Source organism: Triplophysa rosa, linkage group LG11 (assembly GCF_024868665.1).
Source record: "Triplophysa rosa linkage group LG11, Trosa_1v2, whole genome shotgun sequence".
NCBI classification, from domain to species: domain Eukaryota; kingdom Metazoa; phylum Chordata; class Actinopteri; order Cypriniformes; family Nemacheilidae; genus Triplophysa; species Triplophysa rosa.
In genome coordinates, this window is record NC_079900.1 from 818,559 (window position 1) to 846,205 (window position 27,647).

Here is a 27,647-nt window from a genome sequence, read left to right on the forward strand (position 1 = left end):
ATGTCGCGGTATCTTGTGTCATAACCCGGTTGCTTTGCGCAGGTGATGCAGTCGAGCACACCCCTGACCGAGAGCACTTTGTTCCGCTTGACAAAGTAGTTCTCCTGAGTTTTGGTAGATTTTTCTTATATCACATAATTAAATATTCATTTGTTGAAAATGTTTAATGTTTAAATGACAGCTATGATTTAAATAAATTAAATAAATCAAACTACAGAGGAGTTTCTTTATCGGCGGAAGGATATCTTTGGCAGAGACGTGGCGCGCTGGCAACTCCACCGAGCAGCAAGTTTATCGAGTCGGGACTGGAAAAATCAAAAATAAGAAGGTAAAATTCATATTTACTTAAGCGTTTTTTTGTTAACCCTGTTTTGACCGTCATTTTCCTTTGCATTTTGTAAGCCTGTGTGTACCTACCATTTTTCCACCTGAGGTAAAATTGAATTGACTTTACCACAGCCTATGACGAGTGACACTAATTTACGATATTTAACCATTTAATGCCATTCTTTTTAATTCCTCAGACGTGTAAAGCTCAAAAGGCTGATGTCAGAAACGATGTAACGTTAGGACTTAAATTGTAATCTGTTCTGAGACCAGATTTATGCATCCCGCGCTATCGTTGTCTGCAGCCTGTGTAGTGCTAGAATGCTAACGCTAGTTCCCATTACATTTTAAATACGTTAATGTGTTCTTCAAGAACCTTGTTTTTTTACTGACAATGTACATCATATAACACGGATTTGTTGTATTTGCTTTGTTTGCGTGATATTTCTGGTTCGTGTAGTGCTAATTATAAATGAAAAGCCTTTGAGGGTTCTCAGCGTAACGTTACCAGAGAGTGATTGACAGCACGACGTGATAATGTCCCACCACTTATAACGATGTATTAAAATATGGGTGCATTACTAAAAAGCACAAATCTCAGGACATGACAAAATTTCTCCAGGATTTAAAACCCACTCGGACCCCAGGGGGGTTAAATGATTGATCTGCACATAGATGCAGCATCTTTGCCTTCATTATGCAGACTACACATAACAGATTGTTCATAAGATTATATAGTATATACTGTACTTGTCAACTAATAATTCTGTTATTGTGAGGTGATGCATTTTTGAATTGTTTGACATTAAATTGATAGCATGTAGAGTACTCATTTGTGCTGTAAACTATGTGATGCTGGACATATCAAATAACTGTATTTGTGTTCTTCTGTTACAGGTGTGGACTGAAACCACTGGAGCACGAGACAGGGGTGGAAAAAGAGCCCTTAACGCAGTCTGGCACAAAACATCAGACTGTCAGCAGTTTAAGCGTTCAAAATATTTTTTGTTCAGTTGAGTTTAAAGTACCCTTTCTAATCTGAAATCTATCAAACTATTTTTAATGAATTTAACATTTAAGACTGTTTTTAAGGTTGAGTTAAATATTCTGTGTTAAGGATCAGAAAATTATAATAAATTTGATATTGAACATCCATGTGTTTTTCATTTTCAGAATGCACCTATTATGTTTATGATGTACAGGCAAATATAAAGTAGTAGATTATTCATTTTGAAGACTAACATCTAAGAAAGCAACATCCAAATGCTGCAGTTATCATTTAATCAGTAAAAATTGCATTGTATTTGGTAGAGCATAAGAATGGGAAAGGTCAATTACAATTTAACAATAACAAAAATTGTACTGTCCAGGTAGGAAACCTCATAAAACATCATCTAGAACCACTCAAGTATACACTATGCAGGGCTCCTCCATTAAACATACAGGGCCTTGGTTTAATCCACATGGGCTTTATAAGGTGGGACCAATATGGGCCTTATGCATGTCCCCACTTGGGTCCCACATGGGCCCCACTCAGATTCTACGTAGGATTCATATGGGCTAATTCACATAGGGCCGACATGGAACCCGTGGACAAACCCACTTGGGGCCCATGCCTCAAGCCCACAAAAAAATGTTGGCTGGGACTCCCTCTGCTTTGCCTGTTCGCAAGATCACCTGATTTACCAACTAGTTAAAATTAGCAATTAAACATATTTTATTTTTTACAGGTATTCTTTGGACAATTTCCATGACTTTTCCAAAACTTTTTGGGTTTATTCGTTTTCCAACACTTTTTCAGACCTGGAAAGTTTGATTTTAAAATTTCATAACTTTTCCAGGTTTTTCATGACCGTACGAACCCTGATGGCTTAACATTACATCACCAAACACATATTTTACAAAATACATTCACCACAAAATGCTTTTGTAAAGTAACTGAAATTTAAACACAAACACTTTAATTCAGTGACAGCTACAGTACTTCATTGTATTTTATAACAGCAGTTTTTCGTCTCATATGATTTGTTTATATTACACATTTTCTGAGTAGTTTCTCCAACACACTGCTCAATGCATCGCTCACCACAAGTGTCACTTTGATATTTTAATGATAGCTGTATATTTACTTTGTGTCTAAACCGCACAAAAAAATATATTTTGTTCATATTTACTGAGAATAAAAATCAGGATTTTGATATTTGTCTTGTCAGTAGTGATGTTTGCTTCATCGTTACTGACAATCGCCTGTGAAAACACATCCAGCTGTCCGTCTTCTGCTGATGATCGTGAAAGTTTTTGTTTCAGTACTAATCAGTGCTAATAGCCGTTAATAGCCGTCATTGTTCCCATTTTCACCTACTTCGTTATTCTGATATGTAACATGTAAATGTCCTCACAAAACAAGGACATGTTAAAACACAAATGTTTTGTGTTTTAAATGGGCTGAGGTAAATGCAGATTTCAATATTTGTAATTTAAAACACACCATTCAACTAAAAGTTAACCATCAGTTTTAGGGCTTAGTCTGATGACTTGAAATAGGTTGGTGCTTAGTTGTAATTGGTAAAATCTGAAAGTTACTCAATTGAGTTGTTAAACTGAGTTGCTGCATACAATTTAACAGAAATTCTTTTGAATTAAGTTGATTTTTATTGTCAATCAAACAGAATTGATTCATTCTGAGATCAGTTTTTAATCTAATTGAAAACTTGTTGATTAAAATTGAATCTGATCAATTTGCCATCTACCCAAAGATTCATACAGTCAATCTCTGCATTCAATGAGAGTTAAAGTTAGAAATAAAAACTTTAAAGAGTAAGCAGTTGGATCTTTACACGTCATAAATAACACCAAAGAAATTGAACAGATAAAGCCTGAAACCAATATACTGCCAGCACACTGCATGAGTTTAGCATAAAACAGTTATCATTTAGCAGACACTTTTATTCAAAGCAACCAATTCAATAAAAGAGAAACAGTGTGCAAATGTTATTAACCTTTTTAATTTAGAATGTAAAGAGATAGGAAATAAGTGCTAGTATTAGTAACGATTGAATCGTGCGCGTAAACTTTTAGCGCAGTTTGTGCATCTATAACAAGAATAGACTTAAAAAGAGCGTTCGAATAATGTTAGCTGTATATGTGCAATGAAACACGTCTGTTTAGCGCTTCTCTCTAGCAGTTAAAATTGTAGGCTGATAAAACATTTGAATTTAATTTCTCATAAATATCTTGGCTATACATTGTAATACATTGAAGGGCAGTTGTGGCCTAATGGTTAGAGAGTCGGACTCATGACCAGAAGGTTGCCGGTTACTGTGAGATACTGTATGTTGTACAGTAATATTGTCAGGATATATCAGACTCTGAGACACAACTAAAATAATCCAAACAGGAGGTTAATTACAATTATGTCTAATGGTTAGAGAGTCGGACTCGTGACCAGAAGGTTGCCGGTTCGATTCCCAGGCGGGTAACAACTGAGGTGCCCTTGAGCAAGGCACCTGACCCCTACTTGCTCCCCGGGCGCTGCAGTGATAGCTGCCCACTGCTCCGGGGGTACGTGTGTTCACCACTCTCTGGATGGGTTAAATGCAGAGGTCACATTTCGTTGCCTTGTACTTGTACATGTGCAATGACAATAAATTGAATCTAAATCTAAAAAAAAAAAATTCTAATCTTGTGAATGCAGCTTCGGTGAATTAAACTCTCAATGTCCTGCTGAAACAGCAAAATCTTGTTTCCCTAAAGTAAATATACATATATGCTATACGTTAATTATATATGTGTATGTGTATGTGTGTATATATATATATATAAAGGTTCATGTCAATTTACAGTGCCCCCCGCCTTTTTAAATGCCAGCTAGACTAATCTGAATCGTTCTCTCTAACATCTCCAGTTCACACAAACAGTGATTGACACCTTCAGTGAAGCTCCTCCCACATCAATCCACCAATAAATACCAGAAACCAACAAGCAGAAGAATCACTTCAGGTGTCAGAACTGAGATCTTCAGACTGTTGTTGGAGTTGCTGGAAGAGAAGCTTGAGAACACGAGAGATCCAGAACTACACAGAACACAAACTGAGGGACTAAAGAACACAGAGGTTGGTTTTATGTTTCTAAAGCTTTATTACTGAATTAATTTAAAATCTACTTTAATGAATTAAGTGGTTGTTGGTGGACCATAAATGCAGAAGATTAGCAGTAAAATACATCTAATAACTTTGTATGGATGTAATCTGGTATAGTTCAATATAATTTCATTAATCATATGGAAATATCGTGACCACCCGTTCTGCTTTAAGTTTTTTAAACAACATTTTGACCCTTTGTTCCACATTTTCATCAGTATGTTGGTTTTTTTATTGTCTAATTGAAAAAGAAAACATGAATGCATATGTCCTTTTACCTGACTACTACATGGAAGTGATGGTTTTAATTACAGAACATATAATTCAATGACACAACTTTTTATAATAAACAAGTTTATTCTCTGGCTTGCACAAATAATAATTTAACATAGAAATTAGTTATTTTTTAATCGTATTGCTTTTTTCTGCTGGTAATCTCATTACCGTAATGCGTCCCGCAACATCTGAGTGCATTTTATGTTGTAATTTAAACAGAATAAAATTAAAATAGTGTGTGTAAAGTAGGGCTGTCACGATAAACCGACGATAAATATCACGTGATTTATGCACTTGAGTGAAGTACGGGAAAATGCTGCTGCATCCGAAAGCCAGAGGGCGCTCTCGTGCGTACACTCCAAATACGCACTGCAGAAGAAGACCATAACACGTTCTAGAATGTAGGGGTGTTCTGTTCCGGGTTTTTTGGAGTCGACTCCGATTGTCGACTCCCACTTTTGGAGTCGATGGAATCGACACTTTGCCTCCATTTACTGTCATTCAAAACGGGCACAGGAATACGAATATAAAATAAATGAATGAACTTCAGCTTGGGAACGTTGGGCTGGCAACCAATCTCCAAAGTCACTAGCAAATACACATGCATTTGTGCATCTAACACCATCACAGAGAGTTTTTTTGTGCTGTCAGACCAGTTACTCCTTTCTGGTCCTAAACTGATGTGGTTTTTCATGCTGAAGGTCTGGTAACTTTGGCCGCTTTTATTGGTCAAGGCCCGCCCAAAAGACAATATGACTGACAGGTGAAGCTACCAATCCAGTATAGTTTTGTGCTGCGTCATGTTTAGTGGCGTGGAAATGTCCCCACAATACGCCCTTTTCACATGACGTCACGCATCTTCCGTTCTGCCGCGAAGCAGTGTATCTTTACTTCCGCTAGCACTCCAGTTCATAAGGTGGCGGTAATGCACCTATAAGCTGTTTTGCCAACCGCCAGTAAAACTCAAGAAGAAGAAGAAGTTACTTCCGCTAGCGCCTCAGAATGGAGTTTACCAAGTCCCTTGCACATCTGCCACAAATACGTCTAGATGATGTACAACGTCTTGCAGAAAATTTTTCGCTAACGACAAGATCAAAGCTAGAGAAAGGATACAAATTCTTTGTTGAACAGTACCTGTTTGATTATGAAGGTAAGTGTTTTCTTTTTGTGTTAGCGAAGGTGCTAGGATAAGTACTTGAATACGTGTTCTGTCCGTTTTTTTTTCACTGTTGTTAAATTCCAGCGCGACGGCAAAACGGAAGTTCTTCTTCTTTTTCTTGTTTGTTGCAAGACGGATGCTATGATACACTGCTTTGCAAAAAGGCGGAAGTTAAGTGACGTCATTGTGAAAAGGGCGTATTACAGACCGATGTGCAACTAGTAAATCATTAATTCACGGTCGTCTCCCAATTTACTTTTACAATGGCGCGCGTCTCCTAGAGCACCGGTTTAAACACACATGTAACTAAAGCAAACTAATGTAAGCATAAAACAGCTGTTTAGTAAGTTGTATGCATTAAAACAGAAGATACACAAAACCTACTTGGCAGAGAACAACAGCATTACTTACCATTGTACAACGGTGTGCACTTCGTCGACAGCCATGCCAATAAGACGTTCCCGGTATACATTTGTTTGGCGCATATCTCTCCACTTTTTAACTCCAACAAGCAGTTCTGGAGAACCAAACACAAGACTAAACCGTCCAACTGCTATGTCAGCGTCTGTTCTTTCATCTTGGCCCGCATATGCGGCGGATATCTTCTTCTCGTCGAGGTATTTTACTTGATCTTCTATTAATAGATGTGAGAGGGCAAACAACAAGCAAAATTGTATCTCTATGGTACCCCTCCAAATTCTGGGAGACGGTCGGCAAGGCTTGAAAGATAAGACTTTTCCCATATCCAGTCGGCAAACAGGTTAAAACATCTCTTTTAGACTCCACTAAGTACCTCAAACAAAACTCTTGGACGTCTTTTAAAGAATCTGTACTATGAACCTCGCATACTTTAAAAAAGCAGCGTTTAGTCGGTCTTGATGAACACGGAAGCTTTCTAATTCGATCGGACCGCTTTGTTTTGTTTCCCGACGGACCGTTAAAGAACACGACACACGTCTCCCGGAAATCCTGCGACTTCGAACTCGTTGAAGTGTTTCCAAAAAAGTGTGCCAAATGTATCAGACGGTCGTTCAGCCAACGGATCGTGGGCGTGACGTCTGAGGCTGAGACTAGCCCAGGTCTAACCGACTTATGGTAAGGCTAAGACATTTCGTTTCCTTTATTATTTTTATATTTTTTATTGCATCGATTTTGGAGAGTTACAGTTACACAAATGAATATGTTTTGTACGTAAAGACACCGCGTTTCATTGTTTTGAATTGAGGTTCCGTAAATGTGCGCTAAACAAGCCTAAAACATTTATTTATTTTCGTTTAAGAGTTTATATATTCACCCTGGGCTAAGTTCAACACTTTAAAAAAAAGGCATTGAGCCTACCTTGTGTTCTATTCTTAATGTAACTCATTGCAAAATAACTCAAAATATCAACATGTAATTTTAAAACCAACAAATATGCTATAATAATAATAACCCAGCATCAGTAACTTTATATATGATTTGTGACTTCCTGACTGTTGCTGATTTTTTAAGCTGGATGAAACGCTTTATAATTTGTTTCCACAAACTTGATTTTGATTTGTGTCCAGTTATGCGCACAGACTCAGATTTAAGCGTAGCGCCACGCTTTCATTTAAAGCAACTTACAAAGTCTTAACAGTCGTTTAGAGAAATAAAAGCTTGAAGAGGGACAGACGAAATATAGGAGAGTTTTTAATAAGAATTTTTTAGAATTTAATGAGATCGGATTGAAGGTGAAGAATGAACGGGAAATATTGCGTGTACTTTTGTGAGCGAACAAGTAGGCGTCGCTCATGCTCTGATTAACGCAGTGTTTTGGATCGGCTGTAAACGTGTAGTCAGAGAGAGTGGAGGTATGACTTTTACCTGATTGGTTTTTAAATGTTATTCGTTGCTTTGCGCCAATCACAAAGACAATGTAACCGATTTGAGTCAATGACAACATTAAAAATTAGAGATGCACCGATTGCAATTTTCTTTGCCGATTCTGATTTCCGATTTTATTACAAGTGAAACCTGCCGATTCCGATTTTCTATCCACAAACTATAATTGACAGTATACTGTATATAAAACCATATTAACTTTTCTTCAATACACAATTTTTTTTATTTTCATTGAATAAATGATTAAACATTACAATTTCCCTAAATGCAGTTCTCTAAGATCCATTAAATTACAGAATCTTCTCTTTACCAAACAACTCTTAAATTGAATAACTCTGTGACTGAAAAGAAGTACAAATAATAAAATATAACTAAACATGTCACTTAATTTACCTTTTTCGTTTTTGTACTCATCTCACAAAAGTCTAAGATAACAATAAAATACTTCAACGTTATTCTTGTCTGTTTCTGTTTATGAAACTAACATTGCTTTATTTCATTTTTTCTGAAATGTCAGAGTTTAGCATGATGCTAATAGCATCACTGTTAGCATACATACCCCATGTAGACGGAGCAGCGAGAGATGAACTACAGTGCACCTTTTTGTCTGTACAGTACATGATGTGTGTGCACGCGCGTGCAGCGCGGATATGAGAGATGCGATATGAGAGATGAGAGATGCGCGTCAGTCAGCAGAGACTCGCGGTCCGGTGGACCCACATGCGAGTATAAACGAGCCGTGAAAGACAGGCTGTGCGCGCGCATGTTTACATGTTTACTTGCGCCTTTGAGTGTACTGACGGCTGTGACGTTCTTGCCCGCATCACTGGAAACAGAAGATCGGCTTGGAATCGGCGAGACGTGAGACTGACCGGCCTGTCACCGGTCGAGCCGATCATACGAAAAACCGGCCGATTCCGATCTCTTGCCGGTCAATCGGTGCACCTCTATTAAAAATTACGGAGTCGACGAGTCGATTCCGACTTCATTAAGAGTTGAGGAATCGACTCTTTTGGAGTTGACTCCCCATCCCTACTAGATGAAATGCCTATGGACATCTTTTTATCACTGTTACTCAAGCCTCATCAGGTATTTTTATGATAATAAAGTATATTTATAATGATCATGTTTGACGGGTGTTGCTTTTTCAAATGCACATTATAAGTGACTCTAACTCGCACTGCTTTTAGATCAAGCAGCATTTCCTACTGATCCCAAAGACGTGCTTCACGGACAAGCTATGCATTAAAAAAATCGACACATTGCATATCGCAGCCAGCTTGATTACAATCGGATTTAGTGGTATCGTGATAAATTGTCGTGCAGCCCTAGTGTAAAACTGTTGTTAACAGATAGTTTTGTTGATTTCAGATATGATGGAAGTGAATAAGGACTGTCAAGATGAAGTAAAAGATGCTGATGAGAAACATCAGTGTGCACAAAAATCCCAGAATGTTTCACCAAATGGAGCTCTGAGAACAGGAGATAAAAAACACGGAAAGAGATCCCCAATAACCGGACACATGAGAACTCACACCGCAGAGAAACCATTCACATGTCATCAGTGTGGAAAGTGTTTTTCAGACCCAGGTTACTTTAAGGTACACATGAGGATTCACACCGGAGAGAAACCGGTCACGTGTCAACAGTGTGGAAAGAGTTTTAGAAGTAAAAGTAATCTTAAGCAGCACGAGAGAATTCACTCTGGAGAAAAACCCTTCACATGCCATCCGTGCGGGACGAGTTTCACCTTTAGACATGTCCTTAGCCAGCACATGAGAATTCACACCGGAGAGAAACCGGTCACGTGTCAACAGTGTGGAAAGAGTTTTACAAGTACCAGCAGCCTTATGAGACACACGAGGATTCACACCGGAGAGAAACTGTTCACGTGTCAACAGTGTGGAAAGAGTTTTACATGTGCAAGTAGCCTTAAGACACACATGAGAATTCACACCGGAGAGAAACCTTCCACGTGTCAACAGTGTGGAAAGACTTTTAGCTGTACAAGTAGCCTTAAGACACACATGAGAACTCACACCGGAGAGAAACTGTTCACATGCTATGAGTGTGGAAAGAGTTTTAGGAGTACATGTCACCTTTATAGACACATGAGAATTCACACCGGAGAGAAACCTCACGCATGTCTACAGTGTGGAAAGAGTTTTAGGAGTACATGTCACCTTAAAGAACACACGAGAACTCACACTGGAGAGAAACCATTCCCATGTCATCAGTGTGGAAAGCGTTTTAGCAGTACAAGTGTCCTTAACACACACATGAGAATTCACACCGGAGAGAAACCGTTCACATGTCAACAGTGTGGAAAGAGTTTTACTTCTGGCGGTCCTCTAAAGATTCACATGAGAATTCACACTGGAGATAAACCGTTCACATGTCTACAGTGTGGAAAGACTTTTAGGAGAACATGTCACCTTAAAGAACACATGAGAACTCACACTGGAGAGAAACCGTTCCCATGTCATCAGTGTGGAAAGTGTTTTTCAACTCCCAGCGGCCTTAAGACACACATGAGAGTTCACACCGGAGAGAAACCGTTCACATGCTGTGAGTGTGGAAAGAGTTTTACAGCCTCAAGTAACTTCAATAAACACATGAGAATTCACACTAGAGCGGAACCCTTCAATGGATCAGTGCAGTAAAGGTTTGTCTAGAGCAGTGGTCACCAACCCTGCTCCTGGAGATCGACCGTCCTGAAGATTTCAGCTCTAACCCCAATCAAACACACCTGAACTATCTGATCAAGGTGTTCAGGTTTGCTTGATAATTACAGACAGGTGTGCTGAAGCAGGGTTGGAGATGCAGTCTGCAGGACGGTCGATCTCCAGGAACAGGGTTGGTGACCACTGGTCTAGAGATACCTGTGAGAGGACGTGCAAATGTAAAGTCTTGCTTGTGTAGTGTTTGTGGAAAGAGTTTCTCACGACAGACCTGTTTCAAAGCTCATGAGAAAATAAATGTTGCCATTGAAGGCCGATGTCGACCAAGAACGGTCCAGTTGTAGTCACAACATCAGTGCCATCAATGTGTGGAATTGTTTCTAGATCACCATCGATCGGCCGCTACAGCCGGTCACTTGATTGACAGGTGGAATGCCGCTGCTGTCGGCTGTTTATCTGAGCTAACTTGATCACGTCAAGATATTGATATCAGTACAAAAGTTAAAATAAAATATGAGTCTCTCGTACACTGATACTTAACTTTATTTGAAATGACAAAATCATTTTAATTAAGATAGACATCATTCAACATAAAAAGTACATTTATGTAAGCACACCCCTGTTCCTGTTAAGCTCAAGCAGAATGTTCTTTACATTATTTACAATAAGACTATAGAGAAATAGAAAATCACCAAAAATGACTTCAGCTGGTTTACACAGACAGGCGCAGCCTCTTATGAAATGAATGTGAATTTATTAATGTCTCATGGGAACCTACATTTATATATTTTTGCTCCCTCTTTGTACAGACAACATGCCTCGATTTGATCATCTTAATGCTTTTAAAATCATGTATTAATTGTTTTATAAAGATGAACTTAAGTGACAAGCATCTGTGAATCTGTTTATGAAGTATTTACGACATTAATGTGAATGATCTTAACCGGAGCAGCAACCCTTTTTAATGAATAAATCTTACATTTTGCAAAATAAACTGTTATGTTTTTACACACTTTATCGGTTGATAAATGTCACCTTATTCCTAAATAGTTTTGGATTAAATGAATAAATGTACAGCAAAATATACTGTAGCTCCAAACAGACTGATGTTATTAGAATACAGCACTGAAATATCACAACACACCACATGTTGGTCAGGGTCGTTTACAGGGGAGTGCCCGGTGGTTAGAGCCACTGCCCCTCTGCCCTCCTCGTCTGAGGTGTAACTTGTCATGAAATGTGTGCAGAAGAGAACCCAATTGCAGGCAGCGGGGGATGAAGGGGTTAACGTGGGTTTTTATTACAATAAACACAAAACAAAACCCTCGATGGGGGAAAACATAATACAATAAAATAACAACAGGACGGCGACTAACTAACACTAAACTGAAAACAAACAACACTAGATAACCTAAACTAAACACCTGCTACGACTGACGGGACGATCCAAAACAGGAACACGAGCAAGGGGAAGACAGGTATGCACAGGATACAATAAACAAGGATCGCCACCGAAGACACCATAAACAATGCACGAGCAACAAGACAATGAAACATGGGGGTATATAAAGGCAAGACAAACGAGGGATAATTACACAGGGCAGGTGTGGAACATGAGACACGGCAGGGAGGCAATACATGAAATGAGAGGGGCGGGGCCAATGACAAGACACGAGAAAACACATGAGATGTACAGACGTAAACAACTCATGGCCTTCTCACATAAAACAAGGGATCCTGCCGTGATTCTGCTACAAGATCAATGAAGACATGACAAGATAGGTGTAGAATCACGACAGTAACTCATGTAATCTATTTTCTTAGCTGAAACCAGTAATCTATAACATATATAATATTGTATTAATAGTAGCCCAGATAGCAAGAGAGCACGTGAAAACCATTGAATCAATGTTAAAAACGGTTGATTTGTCAATGTTAATGCATCACCTTTGCACCCGTTAAAGTACCTATAACAGATATTGAGGAACACCTACGGAAAATGTATTCCGACAGTCAGAGGCATGAGCCAATCTCCATTCCAGAGGACATGCCCCCATTTCAGCTACCAGAACACCAGATGGACACTAGTGACTGGTTTCGCCAAATTAGCCTCTTGAATGTGGAAGGTAAGATTTTCTTCAGCGTTGTGGCCAATAGACTCTCAGGATTTCTGAAGAGAAACAACTTCATTGACACTTCAGTGCAGAAGGCGGGCATAGGGGGTTTCTCTGGATGTTTGAAACATGCTAACATCATCTGGCACCGGTTGCAAATGGCAAAAAAGGAGAAGAAAGACCTGCATGTGGTTTTTCTAGATCTAGCCAATGCCTTTGGATCAGTGCCACATGAGCTGCTGTGGACAGCCTTTGACTTCTTCCACGTTCCAGAGCAGGTAACAAAGCTGATTAAGGCATATTTCCAGGATCTCCAATTCTGTATTACCATACAGGATAGTACCACCGCGTGGCAACAGCTGGAGGTTGGCAGCGCTCCGCGTTGCGTGTCTACCCAAACATGGCATCGCTCAAACTAAACAGACGAGGGCTGAATCCGAAATCGCATACTGCCATACTATATAGTAGGCAAAAAGCAGTATGCGAACGAATAGTATGTCCGAAACCTCGCGCTGCGTCCCAAATCGCATACTCAATGGGTAGGTACTCAATTTCAGTAGGTACGTACTCAACGGGGCTAAATGGGTACGTACTGTTTTCTGTGAATGGGTGTAGTATGAATGCGATCGGCCGTTGTCCAGCATATTGATGATCTTCTCCTTTTTAATGGCGGGGAGCAAATTACGTTTGTGGTGCATGTCCGCCACCTACTGTACTGGAGTGTACATGGGCCAGAGATTAAACCATGTGGCGTAATAACAAGCGCAACAATTTAAGTTATGAGAGACAGGTGCATTAACATCAGTAATGCTAGCTTTACCTTCCATGAGTTTTCCCAACATTTGCAACATGTTTGTAATGCCTTCACAAAGGAGACGTCGGATAGCTGCTCGACGATCTCGCCTTAAGAGAGCACTGCTGATTTATTGTCAAGGAATATAAGTATTATTACTTATAAATTAACTGTACCCTAGAAATGCATTGCTAGCCCACACCTACACTTGTGCACAATATTATTGATAAGTGCTGACCAAATGATATATTGTATTAAAATAGGCTATTAAATTTAATTGTATTGCCATATGTCATCTATGCATTAATACAGACTACAAAAATGTGAATGCATACGTTTTCAGTGAATCAATGACATAATGCATGAAGTAATATAATATGTTTTATTTACAGAAAACTATAGAATAAACATGAATAAAAATACGCGCATTTGATGTAAGAAAATAATTTAATTTAATCATTATTAAAACATATACAAGTAAACATCACATAAATCAAAGCTTTATTTCAATTTATTGTTGTAACAAATTATTGTTGAACCACACATCCTACTGCCATATCGCAGCTGACCACCGTCGCCACCGTCGTGATGTTAACGAGTGTGCTCATCTGTCCCTGTAACAGTCAAACAAGATTCAAGTGACCTCTGTGATTTGTGCTCAATACTGCATGTAAATGTGGAGGGAACATGTGTTAACTCGCTGTTTATTCAGCTCAAATTTTCCTGAATTCATCATCAGTACTAATGGACAAATAAAATATATACATTATGTTTATTTACATTACTTATATGTATCTATGCAAGCAGTGAATGTTAACAGACATAAGCTCCATTACTGTGATGTGTATTTCATGTTGTGATGTGCTCATTTGCAATACTTATCGAGAAAATGACAGGTCACATGTTACACAGACATTAAAAAGCGTCTGTAACATGCATATGGTTTTAATGTAACGTTAAGTCTACTTCGAAGATGCTTGTGTGCGTGCAACGCCCCTTTAAGCTAGAAATATTAAAACACTGCATTTTCACAGCAAAATCACAAATATACTTTACTATGTAACATCTTACAGTTTAACTTTACGCTACAACACTTTAACAAATGCGACTGCAACGCCAAGAGAAGCGTTGTTGGCTAGTAATACTCACATTTGAAAACACCTGCCTCGCAGTTCTCCGCCATGCTCCTGTTTGAAGTTGAATTTATCAATTCCCGTGGGCTCATGGGATATAGTAGTATCCCAAGTATCTGTCGCTGGGTGCTTCAGAATGTGGACGTGACCAGTAAGCCATCCAGGAATTTCTCACCTACTCTTTTATGACTACTGAGGTTTGGGACATACTATATTGTTTTCACATACTATATTGTCATGGCTCTGCCTCACTTAGTCATGGTTTTCTTGGTCCTGTGGCAGAGTCATGACAAAGCCTTTGGTTTTGTGTGAGAAAACCATGGGGTGTTTATCTTTTGACACTCCATGTGTTTTCTCGTGTCTTGTCTTTGGCCCCGCCCCTCTCGTTTCATGTATTGCTTCCCTGCCGTGTCTAATGTTTCCCACCTGCCCTGTGTCATTATCCCTCGTTTGTCTTGCCTTTAAAATGCCCCCATGTTTCTTTGTCCTGTGCTTGTGGATTGTGTATGTACTGTGTACCTGTTCCTTGTGCTTGCGTTCAGTGTTCCTGTTCCCGTTCCCGTTCCTGTCCCTAGCCTTGGCCGTGGTCTGTGAGTTTCTTGTGTTTTTACCCTGCCGTGTGTCACTGTTTGGTTTGTTAGTTTATTTTTGCCCCCCGTGGGAAGTCTTTGTTTTGTGGTATTTTGCATTTGTTTAGTTTTTCCCCATCGTGGGTGTTTGTTTTATTATTTAATAAATATCCCTGTTTAACCCCTTCACCACCGCCTGCCTGCATTTGGGTTCTTTTCCATGCCAAACCGTGTCACTATATAGTAGGTAATTAGGCGGTTTCGGACGCCACAGTAGTATACACAAGTCCAAATACTCACGAGCGCCTCCTTTGTGCCCTCGATGCGGTCTTCAGCGAAGTCCACATTGATGCAGACTCCACTGAAGTCCCCTACCCAGGAATCCTTGCGAGCGCCCAATCACAGAACGGATGGGAGGATTGTCGTGGATGTCAGACATATACGTAAACATGACGGTTACATTTTTAAATGTATGTTTTGATAAAAATCAAAATTAATTTATTAATTAGTTACTTATTCATATTATTGCTTATTTATTTTCTATTAATCCAGTTATTCAAGAATAACAACTTTTAATGCAGTGCATTTTCTTATTTAAGGCCATGTTTTGTAGATCTAGCCTATATCTAGTTGTCTCTGGGTTCTGTAAGGCTAAACAACACTGCTTCTACATTACAGAGAAATATTAAATAACAACATATATGCATATTAAGTTACAAATACAAATAAGTTATTACAAATAAATACATATACATAAGCAGTTGCATTTACGTCATGACAAATGAATGCATTACAAACATAAGTATCTATTGTATAATGCTCGGGTGGTATATCAACATATGAACTACAGAACAATAAAAACCGGCAGCTCCAGTCCCAAATAACAACAATGGTACAACAAGTGTGGTCGACTTCACGCGGCGCTGCGCAGACTGATCAGCGAATGACAACAAAGTACCACAAGAGAGGTTAGAAAGCACCACTTGCTCTTTCCGGTGTGATGACCTCAAATCTGTCCCAAAATGCACTCCCATGTACCTGTGGACTCGTGCCTAGTGCCCTATAGGTCTGCACTTCCTGACGTCACCAAGTGTGGACTCAGAGGAGGTCCACAAGACCGGAGTGCGCCATTTGGGACAGGGCCATACTTGGGATACTTATCTATCCCATAGTTATACAGGATAGTTATACTTAGGATATCAATATCCCAAGTTCATACAGGAGCATGGCGGAGAACTGCGAGGCAGGTTTTATCAAATGTGAGTATTACTAGCCAACAACGCATTTCTTTGCGTTGCAGTCGCATTTGATAAAGTGCTGTAGCGTAAAGTTAACCTGTAAGATGCTACATAGTAAAGTATATTTGTGATTTTGATGTGAAAATGCAGTGTTTTATTATGTCTAGCTTAAAGTGGCGTTCCACGCACACAAGCATCTTCGAAGTAGACATAGACGTTACATATATTAAAACCATACGCAAGTTAAACCCAGCAAACACAGAACGTTCCCCTAATGTTAGTTTTTGGTTCCCTTTTGGTTATTTTAACATATTCTAAGAACGTTCTTTTCAGGTTTTATTTTTGAAACCAGAAAATAACGTTCCCAGAACGTTGCAGGCTGTTTTTTTAAATATCCAGAAAATAAGCAGAAAATAACGTTCCCTGATGGTTCTTTTTTGGTTTTTTTTTAATGGTAAAAATAGTCAAAACTGGTTAGTGACATGTGCAATACAGAAATTATAAGATCACATTAACATGTTATACTGACCAAATGAAATTAATAAATGTGCCCTTTAATGGCTGGAAAAATAATAAAATATGTGTGTTTCTTTAGTGTGGTTGTCTGTTTACTGTATGTGTGTGCGCTCGAGCACGTGCATACTCCGCTCTGCCGCGCACTCCCGTCATTTAAAAATTAACGGTCATTTCGTTTTACCTCACCCACTAACACATAGTTTAGCGGTTTATTTATTATTATTTTTTATTTAAAAACGTACAGATGTGAGAGTAAACTTATATTTTCGTGATTTACGGTTGATTTGACACATCTAAATCAACAGACCATGGAGAGTTAAAAAGATGCGGATGCGAACTACATTAATATTTGTGATATAAAGACTTATATGAAATGCGCTAGGTTGCACGAGGAAAGTCCAGTCTAGGACCAGCCCGTACGGTTTGTGGACGGTTGTTTAATGAGAGCAATGAAACATAGGCTACTTTAAGAATCCCTACTGTACAGCAGCGGAGGACTATTTATTCGGAACCGAGGGACAACCGAAGAAGTCGCTTGCTGACCTTTGGTTGTCCAATCAATGGAAGGGGGCGTTTAAGTGCTGACCAAGTATTGGTCAGCACTTATCAATAATATTGTGCACAAGTGTAGGTGTGGGCTAGCAATGCATTTCTAGGGTTAGGGTACGTTTAATTTATAAGCAATAATACTTATATTCCTTGACAATAAAATCAGCAGTGCTCTCTTAAGGCGAGATCTTTGAGCAGCTGCCCGACGTCTCCTTTGTGAAGGCATTACAAACATGTTGCAAATGTTGGGAAAACTCATGGAAGGTAAAGTTAGCATTACTGATGTTAATGCACCTGTCTCTCACAGTTTAAGTTGTTGCGCTTGTTATTATGTGGCATGGTTTATCTCTGGCCCATGTACACTCCAGTACAGTAGGTGGAGGACATGTATGAAGGTATTTCAGTAGCAAAACTTGAGGCGGCGGTGTGGCTCAGCCGCATGACGTCATCAAATGCACCTCTTTCTCTCGCGTCTGAGCTTTCAAGTGCACAAGTTAGTTTTGCAACGGGTTTATCGCGACAGTAGTAGCAAAAGGCGGGAAGATTTGAAACTGCAGTGACAGATTTGAGAGGTTGTAGATGCCTATTTGTGCTTGCAATTCAAGTCTGAATCTAGGAAAACGTGTAAATATGTGCTATGCATTTGTATCTGCCGATGTATTTTGTAAATGCCAGTTTACACGTTTGTGACTATTTTTCTGCAACTTCAAATTCAGAAGACAGATTTGTGAGTTTTGTCCACGAGTGCAAATCTCAACATTCAACTTCAGTTTTTTATTTGACAAGTTTTCACATTGGGGCTGTGAGTGTACATTTTAGTGTACAGGTACAAATACTTACTTTACAAGTTTACAAATTAAATTCTACATTCTCTCAAGTTTTGCTACTGAAATACCTTCATAGACATGCACCACAAACGTAATTTGCTCCCCACCATTAAAAAGGAGAAGAAGATCATCAATATGGCGGACAACGGCCGATCGCATTCATACTACACCCATTCAGGGAAAACAGTACGTACACATTTAGCCCCGTTGAGTACGTACCTACTGAAATTAAGTACCTACCCATTGAGTATGCGATTTCGGACTCAGCCGAGCTGTTTAAATTTTTACGTGCGCGCGCAGCATGTGTTTGAACGCTTTTGAAACCCGTGTCCGTCTCCTCCTTCTGTGGCTCTGCCTGCAATTCCCCCTTGGCTTTTTCCCATGCCTTCAGTAGACGCCCAGTTACATGAGGATAGACACAAGGACATTTTTTTAAAATAGTATAACAGTACAACAGTATATAGATCATGTCTATTATAATACATATACACTGATGGATCAAAAGATCCAGTTTCTGGGACTACGTCTGCAGCTGTGTTTATTCCTCAGTTTAAAGTAAACATTTTGAAGAGAACATCAAATTATACATCAGTTTTCTCATCCGAATTAATAGCAATGACCTTAGCACTACAGTGGGTTGAAGAAGTTCAACCAATCAGGTCAGTGATTTGCAGGGATTCTTTATCTGCTCTTAACAGTTTAACAAGTGGAACCTCTAGGCAACTAGGCAAGATTTGATCTATGAAATATAACAGAGTCTTTTTATAACAAGACAAGCTGGAATTAGTATTAACTTTATTTGGATACCAGCACATTCGGGGTATCAGGAAATGAAGAGGTGCATAGTTTGGCAAAACAGGCTCTAACATTGTATTTAAGACTGAAGTCAAAGGTTTAATTGCATATGAAATTAGAAAGAAATGGCAGAAGGAGTGGGACAATGGAAAGAAAGGCAGACATTTATATGGTATCTAGGAACAGTTGGTTTTGAAAGAATGAAATTTGGAAACAGCATGAAGGATGTCTTAATATCAAGGATGTGTATTGGGCATTGTCTATTGGATCAATGTTTGTTAAGAATTGGGAAACATGAAACTGGCAAATGTAACAAGTGGTCTGGCAGAAACAGTAGAACATGTCTTAATAAAGTGTGAGGCGTATTTAAGAGAAAGATTTCCGCATTAAATGTTTTGATGATTTATCTATTCAGACACTGTTAGGCAATGGGCCAAAACAGTATAAAACCTACGAAGAATTATTTAATTTCTTAAAAGATACTAATTTGATTAACAGAATTTTAGTGCCCTCTTCCTAATTTATAGTTTTGTTATATTACCTATCATGCGCCACTCCACACTCCAGTCCAGTAGGTGGCGGGAATGCGTCTTTTAAGTTTGGTTTGCCAACCGCCATTAAAAATCATAACTCAAGAATTAGAAGCGTGCTGTTGTATTCTGTTGTGGCGGCAACTGAAGACGGGTCCTACTGGCGCTGCTGAAAGGTATGGCCTATATACACACGTTAAAAACAAGCTGCTGTAGTGTCGAGCATGTATGATACGAGTATGTGGAAGTAAGGGCACTGTTTAGGGTGCAAACCTGCGTTTTACAGAATAAAAGTTCCGAGCTATCACTGCAGTTGAAGCGCGTAGAAGAACGGAGTCGCTCACCACACAACGATTGATTCGTGCGCGTGCGCGTAAACTTTTAGCGCAGTTTGTGCGTCTATAACAAGAATAGACTTGTAATATAAAAAGAGATCGTTTGAATAATGTTAGCTGTATGTGCAATGGAAACACGTCTGTTTAGCAGTTAAAATTATAGGCTAATAATACATTTGAATGTTATTTCTCATAAATGTCTTGGCTATACGTTGTAATCTGGTGAATGCTGCTTTGGTGAATTAAAGTCTAAATGTCCTGCTGAAATATATGCTATACATTAATTATATATAAAAGAGTGTCAAGTCAACTGACTAATTTCTAATTTAATGAATTAAGTGGTTGTTGGTGGACCATAAATGCAGAAGATTAGCAGTAAAATACATCTAATAACTTTGCATGGTTGTAATCTGGTATAGTTCAATATAATTTCATTAATCATATGGAAATATCGTTTAAGTTTTTTAAACAACATTTTGACCCTTTGTTCCACATTTTCATCAGTCTGTTGTTTTTTTATTGTCTTATTGAAAAAAAACATGAATGCATATGTCCTTTTACCTGACTAGTACATGGAAGTGATGGTTTTAATTACAGAACATATAATTCAGTAACCCATTTTTTTAAATAATAAACATACATTTGTTCTCTGGCTTGCACAAATAATAATTTAACATAGAAATGAGTTATTTTTTAATCCTATTGCTTTTTTCTGCTGGAAATCTCATTACCGTAATGTGTCCCGCTACATCTGAGTGCATTTTATGTTGTAATTTAAACAGAATAAAATTAAAATAATGTGTGTAAAAAAGTGTAAAACTGTTGTTAACAGATAGTTTTGTTGATTTCAGATATGATGGAAGTGAATAAGGACAGTCAAGATGAAGTAAAAGATGCTGATGAGAATCATCAGTGTGCACAAAAATCCCAGAAAGTTTCACAGAAAGGAGCTCTGAGAACAGGAGATAAAAAGTGTGGAAACAAATCCCTAAGACCCGGACACATGAGAACTGACAGTGATGAGAAGACGTTCACGTGTCATCTGTGCGGGAAGAGTTTCACCTGTAAACGAGACTTTAAGACACACATGAGGATTCACACCGGAGAGAAACCCTTCACGTGTCAACAGTGTGGAAAGACTTTTAAAACTACAAGTCACCTAATGGGTCATTTGAGAACTCACACCGGAGAGAAACCCTTCACATGCCGTGAGTGTGGAAAGAGTTTTAAAACTACAAGTCACCTTAAGAGACACATGAGGATTCACACCGGAGAGAAACCGTTCACGTGCAAACAGTGTGGAAAGAGTTTTTCATTAAACAATAACTATAAGGAACACTTGAGAATTCACACCGGAGAGAAACCGTTCACATGCCATGAATGTGAAAAGAGCTTTAGCAGCACAAGTCACCTTAAAGAACACATGAGGATTCACACCAGAGAGAAACCGTTCACATGTCTACAGTGTGAAAAGAGTTTTACAGCCTCAAGTAACTTTAATAAGCACATGAGAGTTCACACCGGAGAGAAACCGTTCACATGCTGTGAGTGTGGAAAGAGTTTTACAGACTCCAGCAACTTTAATAAGCACATGAGAATTCACACTAGAGCGGAACCCTTCAATGGATCAGTTTCTCTGATCCATTGAAGGATCCAGAGTTTCTCACGACAGACCTGTTTCAAAGCTCATGCGAAAATAAATGTTTCCATTGAAGGCCGATGTCGACCAAGAACGGTCCAGTTGTAGTCACAACATCAGTGCCATCAATGTGTGGAATTGTTTCTAGATCACCATCGATCGGCCGCTACAGCCGGTCACTTGATTGACAGGTGGAATGCCGCTGCTGTCGGCCGTTTATCTGAGCTAACTTGATCACGTCAAGATATTGATATCAGAACATGTGTTATGTTGTTAAATGTCACCTCATTCCTAAATTGCTTTGGATTAAAGCGTCTGCTAAATCAATAAATGTACAGCAAAATATACTGTAGCTCCAAACAGACTGATGTTATTAGAATACAGCACATGATGGTCAGAGGTGATATAGTTATTCTCGCGCAACTTCACAAAAATAAGGTGGCTTGAAAACAATTTCAGTATTTTCAGGAAAACTTGTGATGCGGACAAGTCAAAAAGAGTGAATGTAGTTTGTGTTTCAGCACACAGGTCTTCATCAGAGCTGAAAGAATGCAACTGCACAAAGATTCATCGAAACACATCAGCAAAACGGTATCCAATGGTGTCCATACAATTTTTATCAAGAGTTCTTTATGAATATATATATTTAATAGCTACACTCCCGGCCGTGTTGAGACTACAGCGCTGACGTCAAGCTCCCTTTTCACAGCTAACCAATGACAGTGACCTCTCGTTTCCATAACAACATGCGAGGTGCGTGATTGGTCTAGAACGCTCAAGCTCAAAAAATAAAATGGCGGCTGAAACGCCCTTTGGAGCATTGTTTTGTAAAGATATGTTAATTTTCAATTTCAACAACTTCTGATTGCATTTCTAGAGAGAATTTAGTATTGTAGTTTTTAAATAATTTTAGTTATTGCAAAGACACTCTCTGTTTATAATTCAAGTAGACTTCGATAGAAACGAAACCACACACAGGTTTCCATTAACAGTAAAGTTTGACATGATAAACGTCAGATCAAGAGCAGGTGCTGTGTGTGTGATGGCCGGTAGGCTGCACTATAACCTTCTGTTGTTTAAACTTGGCGATGTGTTGGAACTGTAATGCGGTCAGCAGACCTGGAACACTTTCATAGGTGTGCATTTAACTGAAAGTTAATGCATACCCATAGAACGTTTGTCAACCAATCAGATTTAAGGATTCAACAGCTCCGTGGTATAAATATATATAGGCCCTACCCTTACGAAAATTAACAAGTGTAGTAACCGTGGTTTTTGGTGCATTGATTACTTAGGGCAAAACCATGGTTTTACTACAGTAACCATCGTTTACTATGGTTTTGACAAAAAAACATGATTTTCAAAACCATGGTTATTTTGTGATAACCATTGTTTTACTACAGTAGCCATGGTTTTTCAATTTGAACTGTAGTAAAGCCATGGTAAATTTTCGTAAGGGTGTATAACGATGGGGGGCGGGTTGTCTCGCATCATTGCGATTTTTTTGACCCCGATGTGTTTGCATCCCTGGATTTGTGTCTTCTGTATGTGATGGTGATGGATAAAATCAACAGTACATTAATGTTCTAATTATTTACGTACTGATAAGATCCAAAATGAAGAAGAGTAACGTCTAGATTAAATACAACTGTGTACATTTTTGGCATTTATGTAAAGTAACTAAAGTACGCGGATATTCCACCTGGACTAAAGAGCCTCTACACTAAACAATCAAAGAATGTATGAAACGATCTTCGTGAGTCTAGTGTTGTGTGTGTTGCGTCTCCAGTCCAGCAGGAGTCGCTCTGCAGCTCTTCAGTCCGCCGATAAACCCACTAAAGAAAGAAAGAAAGTCAAACATCGAGCGCTGCGTGTTCACATCACTCTGATTTTCTCTCTTTAGTGTTTAAAACAGAGTGTTGTGTGTGTGTGTGTGTGTGTGTGTGTGTGTGTTGAGGATGACGTCACAGATGTGCTGTAAATCAGTGGGAACTGATCTGTCCATGCTGGATATTGATGATTTCATCACAGAAATCTGTCAGCTGAAGAAAGAGGTGGCGTTACTGGAGGAAAAGCTGAGGACAAGAGGAGATGAACTCAACACTGAGGTTTGGACACATTCAACATCATTTACTGCTTTTATACTGTCATTCATGTCAAACTAAACCAAAGTGAGACATCACACATATATTCTATATAAAGCTCCAGTGCTGATGATGTGTTGTGTGTTTGTCAGATTGTGGTAAAGGTCGAGTCAAACCCCACAGACGCTCAGGACACTGTGTGTGACAGTAATCACACCTTGAATCAGGATGAATCTACTGATCAAACCTCCACAGAGTCTCTGGATTCTGTCTGTAACGCTGGAGAACAGCAGATCCTGAACACCAGACCACTCAACATGTGTTCTGTCACACTGGTGGACTGCAGGAAACTGATGGAGATGAAAACTGAACTCATAGTAAAGGAAGAACAGACTGATGAAGATGAGAATCATGATGATTTTGTTCCTGCAATCAAACTGGACACAAAAACAGAACCCACATCAGAGGAAGAACAGCCTGAAGAAGATGAGAATGATGATTTTATTCCTTCCGGTATGTATCATCTAGGGCTGTCAACGTTAACGCATGTGATTGATTTTTTTTTCAGATTAAAGGTAATTGCACAAAGAGTCCGAAATCTCCGCATGTTAAAAACTAAATACGACCTCACGTTGTGTCAATCACATTTACACACTGCCTCCGATATTTTCGTCCGTCATCAAAAAATTCGGACAGGGTTCGATTTTCTGCGTTTTTCGCATCCGTCAAGAATTTTGAGAGGTGTTTTTTTAACAATTCAGAGACGCCGTACAAACGAGAGCCAAATACGAAAAGACGCATACGAAAATTTCGGACTGTATGTGCAAAGACCTTTATTCATGTAAAGGCCTTTAAACCATTTAAGGTTTTGAAACGGTTCCTTCGAAGCGTTCAGTAGCGATAGACAGCTTCTAGCTGTGGGATGCAGAAAACCACACACGATTATGTCAGAAAGATCGTTGTGTCTAGCATTTTCGTAAGCACAGATTTCAACGTGTAAAATAAAATCCTAAATGAATGCAAAGAGTTGTGAAAATGGGAGTGGCGTCAGAGCTGTAGAGCGGCAGCTCTTAAAGGGGCCGCATTCTTAAACCCGCTGCTGTGAGTCCTGTCATTAATGTTAATCAAAGAACAAAAGAAAAGAGGAATTCAATTTGTTTTGTAGCTTTAATGCTAAATTCTAAGTTAAATACAGAATTAAAGACTGTAACGTGTTTGAGAACTTGAGATCTGTATATTTCCTACCTGTTCGACATGAGAGCTCTCAGTTATACTGTTCTTCAATGTTAAATGGCAATAATTAATGTTAAAACAAAGAAAAAATAATCAATTTAATAGAGACATCAGTTGCAATACTACTATCAGAATGTTGGCTTTCATTCATAAAATGATGCTGTTAAAGAAATCTGTTTATTAATCTGTGATTAAAAATATGTGATTAATCAGATTTTTTTATCGATTGACAGCACTAGTATCATCTGTTGTTGTTTTTTTCCCATTTTCAGTGTCACGTGAGTTACTGTTTCATAAAAGGTGTTTTTTTGTCACTCAAGTTGCAAACGCACCTCTTAACGCTGTTGTGTTTGTTTCAGATGAGAGCGGTGATTCATGTTGTGATGGAGAAACGTCCTCTACATCAAAACAGTGACTGACAGCACAAACTCTTTCCTGCATCACCTGTGGAAAGACATTCAGTTCACAGAGACGTTTAGAGACACATGAGAGAAAACACACAGAACAGAAACTCTTCACCTGCACCAGATGTGACATCAGCTTTCCTACCTTACAAGAGAAGAAACTTCATTCACAAGAGCACAGAGACCACAAACACTTTCACTGTCAGCAGTGTGGGAGAGCTTGTGTCTCGTCTTCTAGTCTGAAACGTCACATGAGGACACACACTGGAGAAAAACCTTTCCACTGCAGTCAATGTGGCAAATATTTCAGCAGCAAACAATATCTTGTTATTCATCAGAGAATTCACACGGGAGAAAAACCGTACGAGTGTCCTCACTGTGACAAGAGATTCAACCATGGAAGCAATCTGATGAAACATGTGCGATTACACGCAGATGAGAGACGGTATCACTGCAGTGAATGTGGGAAGACCTTTAAGCAGGTAAATTATCTAAAGTCACATCAAAAAGCACACTCTGAGGAGAAACTCTTTCCGTGTTCACACTGTGAGAAACGTTTTGTTAATATATCGTGCTTGCTACGTCATGAGCGAATTCACACTGGAGAGAAACCTTACCTCTGCTCCATCTGCGGAGAGAGATTCACTCACTTCGCAAGTTTCCAGAATCATCAGAAGAAACATGCTGAAGAACAAACTGGTCTAAAGTCGCACCAAACAACACGTACTGAGGAGAAACTCTATCAGTGTTCACACTGTGAGAAACGCTTCCGTCAGAAATCAAGTCTGATAGCTCATGAGAGAGTTCACACTGGAGAGAAACCTTACCTCTGCTCCATCTGCGGAGAGAGATTCACTCACTTCGCAAGTCTTAAGAATCATCAGAAGAGACATGCTGAAGAACAAACTGGTCTAAAGTCGCACCAAACAACACGTACTGAGAAGAAACTCTATCAGTGTTCACACTGTGAGAAACGCTTCCGTCAGAAATCTAATCTGATAGCTCATGAGAGAACTCACACTGGAGAGAAACCTTACGTCTGCGCTCACTGCGGAAAGAGATTTTCTGATCGTAGTACTTTTAGGGTTCATCTGAGAATCCACACTGGAGAGAAACCTTATCACTGCAGTGTTTGTGGGAAGAGTTTTAATCGTCATCACCATTTAGAGAGACACAAGAGACATCATCACACTGGAGAAGACCCTCATCTCTGTAATGTTTGTGGGAAACGTTTCACTCAACAAACTGCTCTTCTTAATCATCAGAGACTTCAATGTGGTTCTTAATTGTTCTCAGTGTGACAAGACGTTTGTTTATTCAGGTAGCTTGAGAATCCACGAGAGAAGAGAGAAACCTTCTCCATCTGCAGTGAGAGATTCGCTTATTTAACAGGTTTTAAGACTCATCAGAAGAAACATGCTGAAGAACAAACGGCACTGGAATCATCATAGCATCTATAACCTGGAATAATTCCCCTCGCAGTTTTCTTCTGTGTACTATGTGCTAATTTAAATGATTCTGTTATTCTCTTCATGTCTTTTCTCGTGTATGAATTCAAATGAATCTGTTTTGTGTTGTATGTTTGTTAGATACAACATCATTATTATTAACGTCTTGTGCTTATAACAGTTTGCAGTTAAGATGAGCATATTTTGTGTTCACAGTATAGCACGGCCTCTCGTATCTTATCGCTACTTAACTGTTAAGACTGAATGGGCAGGCGAACTCGTGAACTGTGTATTCTTTAATAAAATGTGAGGGGAAGAGACTTTGCTTGAAAGGTATCATTTGCTATTTTGTATTGTCATTTCGTTTGACCTACATAGTTCTTTTTACTAACTGACAGGTCCCGGTCCCGTTCCGCGATCGACACCAGACAACAGAGGAACAACCAGGGAAATATAGTAATGGCATAATTAACTGTATTCCTCTGTTGTCCGACGTCGACCACAAAACAAGACCAAACCGTCGAGCTTGTGCAGAGGCAGCAGCTTTTGCCAGAGGGGAACTGGAATCCCCTGGTTGGGCCTGGGTTCTCCTGAGGTTTTTTTTCTCCATTAGAGTTTTGGGTTCCTCGCCACCGTTTGCATACTGTTTTTTGCATCTGCCTGACCGGGGGGCTGCTTTAGGATTTTAAAGTTTTAATTAATATTGCATATAGGAATTTATAGTCTGTTATATTTGACCTGTGCTCCTCTCTCCTTTATCCTAAATGTGTGCTCTCACTGAGCGTGTGTGTCTGTGGGTGTGTCCGTTTTCTGTGTTTTCACCTTTTTCTTGTTTTTGCAGGTACAACTTTAATTGTTTTGCTTATAGTCAATATGTCTCATGTACAGCTGCTTTGTAACAATGAAAATTGTAAAAGCGCTATATAAATAAAGTTGAGTATTTACATCCATTATATGAAGCAGAGAGGGCTGCAGGTTTACCTAAAAACGTCTTT

General features: G+C 39.1%; 3 protein-coding genes across 6 annotated transcripts in view; all 3 read left to right on the forward strand.

The window, feature by feature from the left end:
* Positions 1 to 258: 258 nt before the first annotated feature.
* LOC130561125 (gastrula zinc finger protein XlCGF8.2DB-like) lies at positions 259 to 25,341 on the forward strand. Of its 4 annotated transcripts, XR_008963787.1 has the most exons (6): positions 525 to 1,351; positions 4,232 to 4,439; positions 20,696 to 21,388; positions 22,005 to 23,591; positions 23,720 to 24,080; positions 25,160 to 25,341. XR_008963787.1 is itself a non-coding variant. In XM_057345271.1 (4 exons), exon 4 carries the CDS (start codon positions 9,138 to 9,140, stop codon positions 10,425 to 10,427), a length of 1,290 nt encoding a protein of 429 aa, XP_057201254.1. In that variant the 5' UTR covers positions 259 to 328; positions 1,225 to 1,351; positions 4,232 to 4,439; positions 9,136 to 9,137; the 3' UTR covers positions 10,428 to 11,486. The 4 variants fall into 4 exon arrangements, 2 of the variants coding, with proteins under 2 accessions (XP_057201254.1, XP_057201255.1); XR_008963788.1 differs by lacking the exons at positions 525 to 1,351; positions 4,232 to 4,439 and adding an exon at positions 19,617 to 19,685; XM_057345271.1 differs by lacking the exons at positions 20,696 to 21,388; positions 22,005 to 23,591; positions 23,720 to 24,080; positions 25,160 to 25,341 and adding exons at positions 259 to 328; positions 9,136 to 11,486 and having other exon boundaries at positions 1,225 to 1,351.
* LOC130561117 (gastrula zinc finger protein XlCGF57.1-like) overlaps positions 4,967 to 27,647 on the forward strand; it is a 36,433-nt gene continuing 13,752 nt past the window's right edge. The window contains exon 1 of the mRNA XM_057345259.1: positions 4,967 to 5,892. The gene's annotated coding sequence lies outside the window, so the exon portion shown is untranslated. The remainder of the gene's footprint in view (positions 5,893 to 27,647) is intronic.
* On the forward strand, positions 23,885 to 27,592 carry LOC130561218 (zinc finger protein OZF-like). The gene is made up of 3 exons (XM_057345403.1): positions 23,885 to 24,080; positions 25,073 to 25,100; positions 25,230 to 27,592. The coding sequence occupies exons 1-3, from the start codon at positions 23,885 to 23,887 to the stop codon at positions 26,488 to 26,490; spliced, it is 1,485 nt and encodes a 494-aa protein (XP_057201386.1). The 3' UTR covers positions 26,491 to 27,592.

What these genes read in the sequence shown, in the direction of transcription:
- LOC130561125 (XM_057345271.1), top strand. Translation starts at nt 9,138, where the DNA reads ATGATGGAAGTGAATAAGGACTGTCAAGATGAAGTAAAAGATGCTGAT.
- LOC130561218 (XM_057345403.1), top strand. Translation starts at nt 23,885, where the DNA reads ATGTGTTCTGTCACACTGGTGGACTGCAGGAAACTGATGGAGATGAAA. An exon ending in TGATGATTTTATTCCTTCCG is followed by an intron (nt 24,081 to 25,072) that starts GTATGTATCATC and finishes TCCCATTTTCAG; the next exon opens with TGTCACGTGAGTTACTGTTT. An exon ending in GAGTTACTGTTTCATAAAAG is followed by an intron (nt 25,101 to 25,229) that starts GTGTTTTTTTGT and finishes GACAGCACAAAC; the next exon opens with TCTTTCCTGCATCACCTGTG.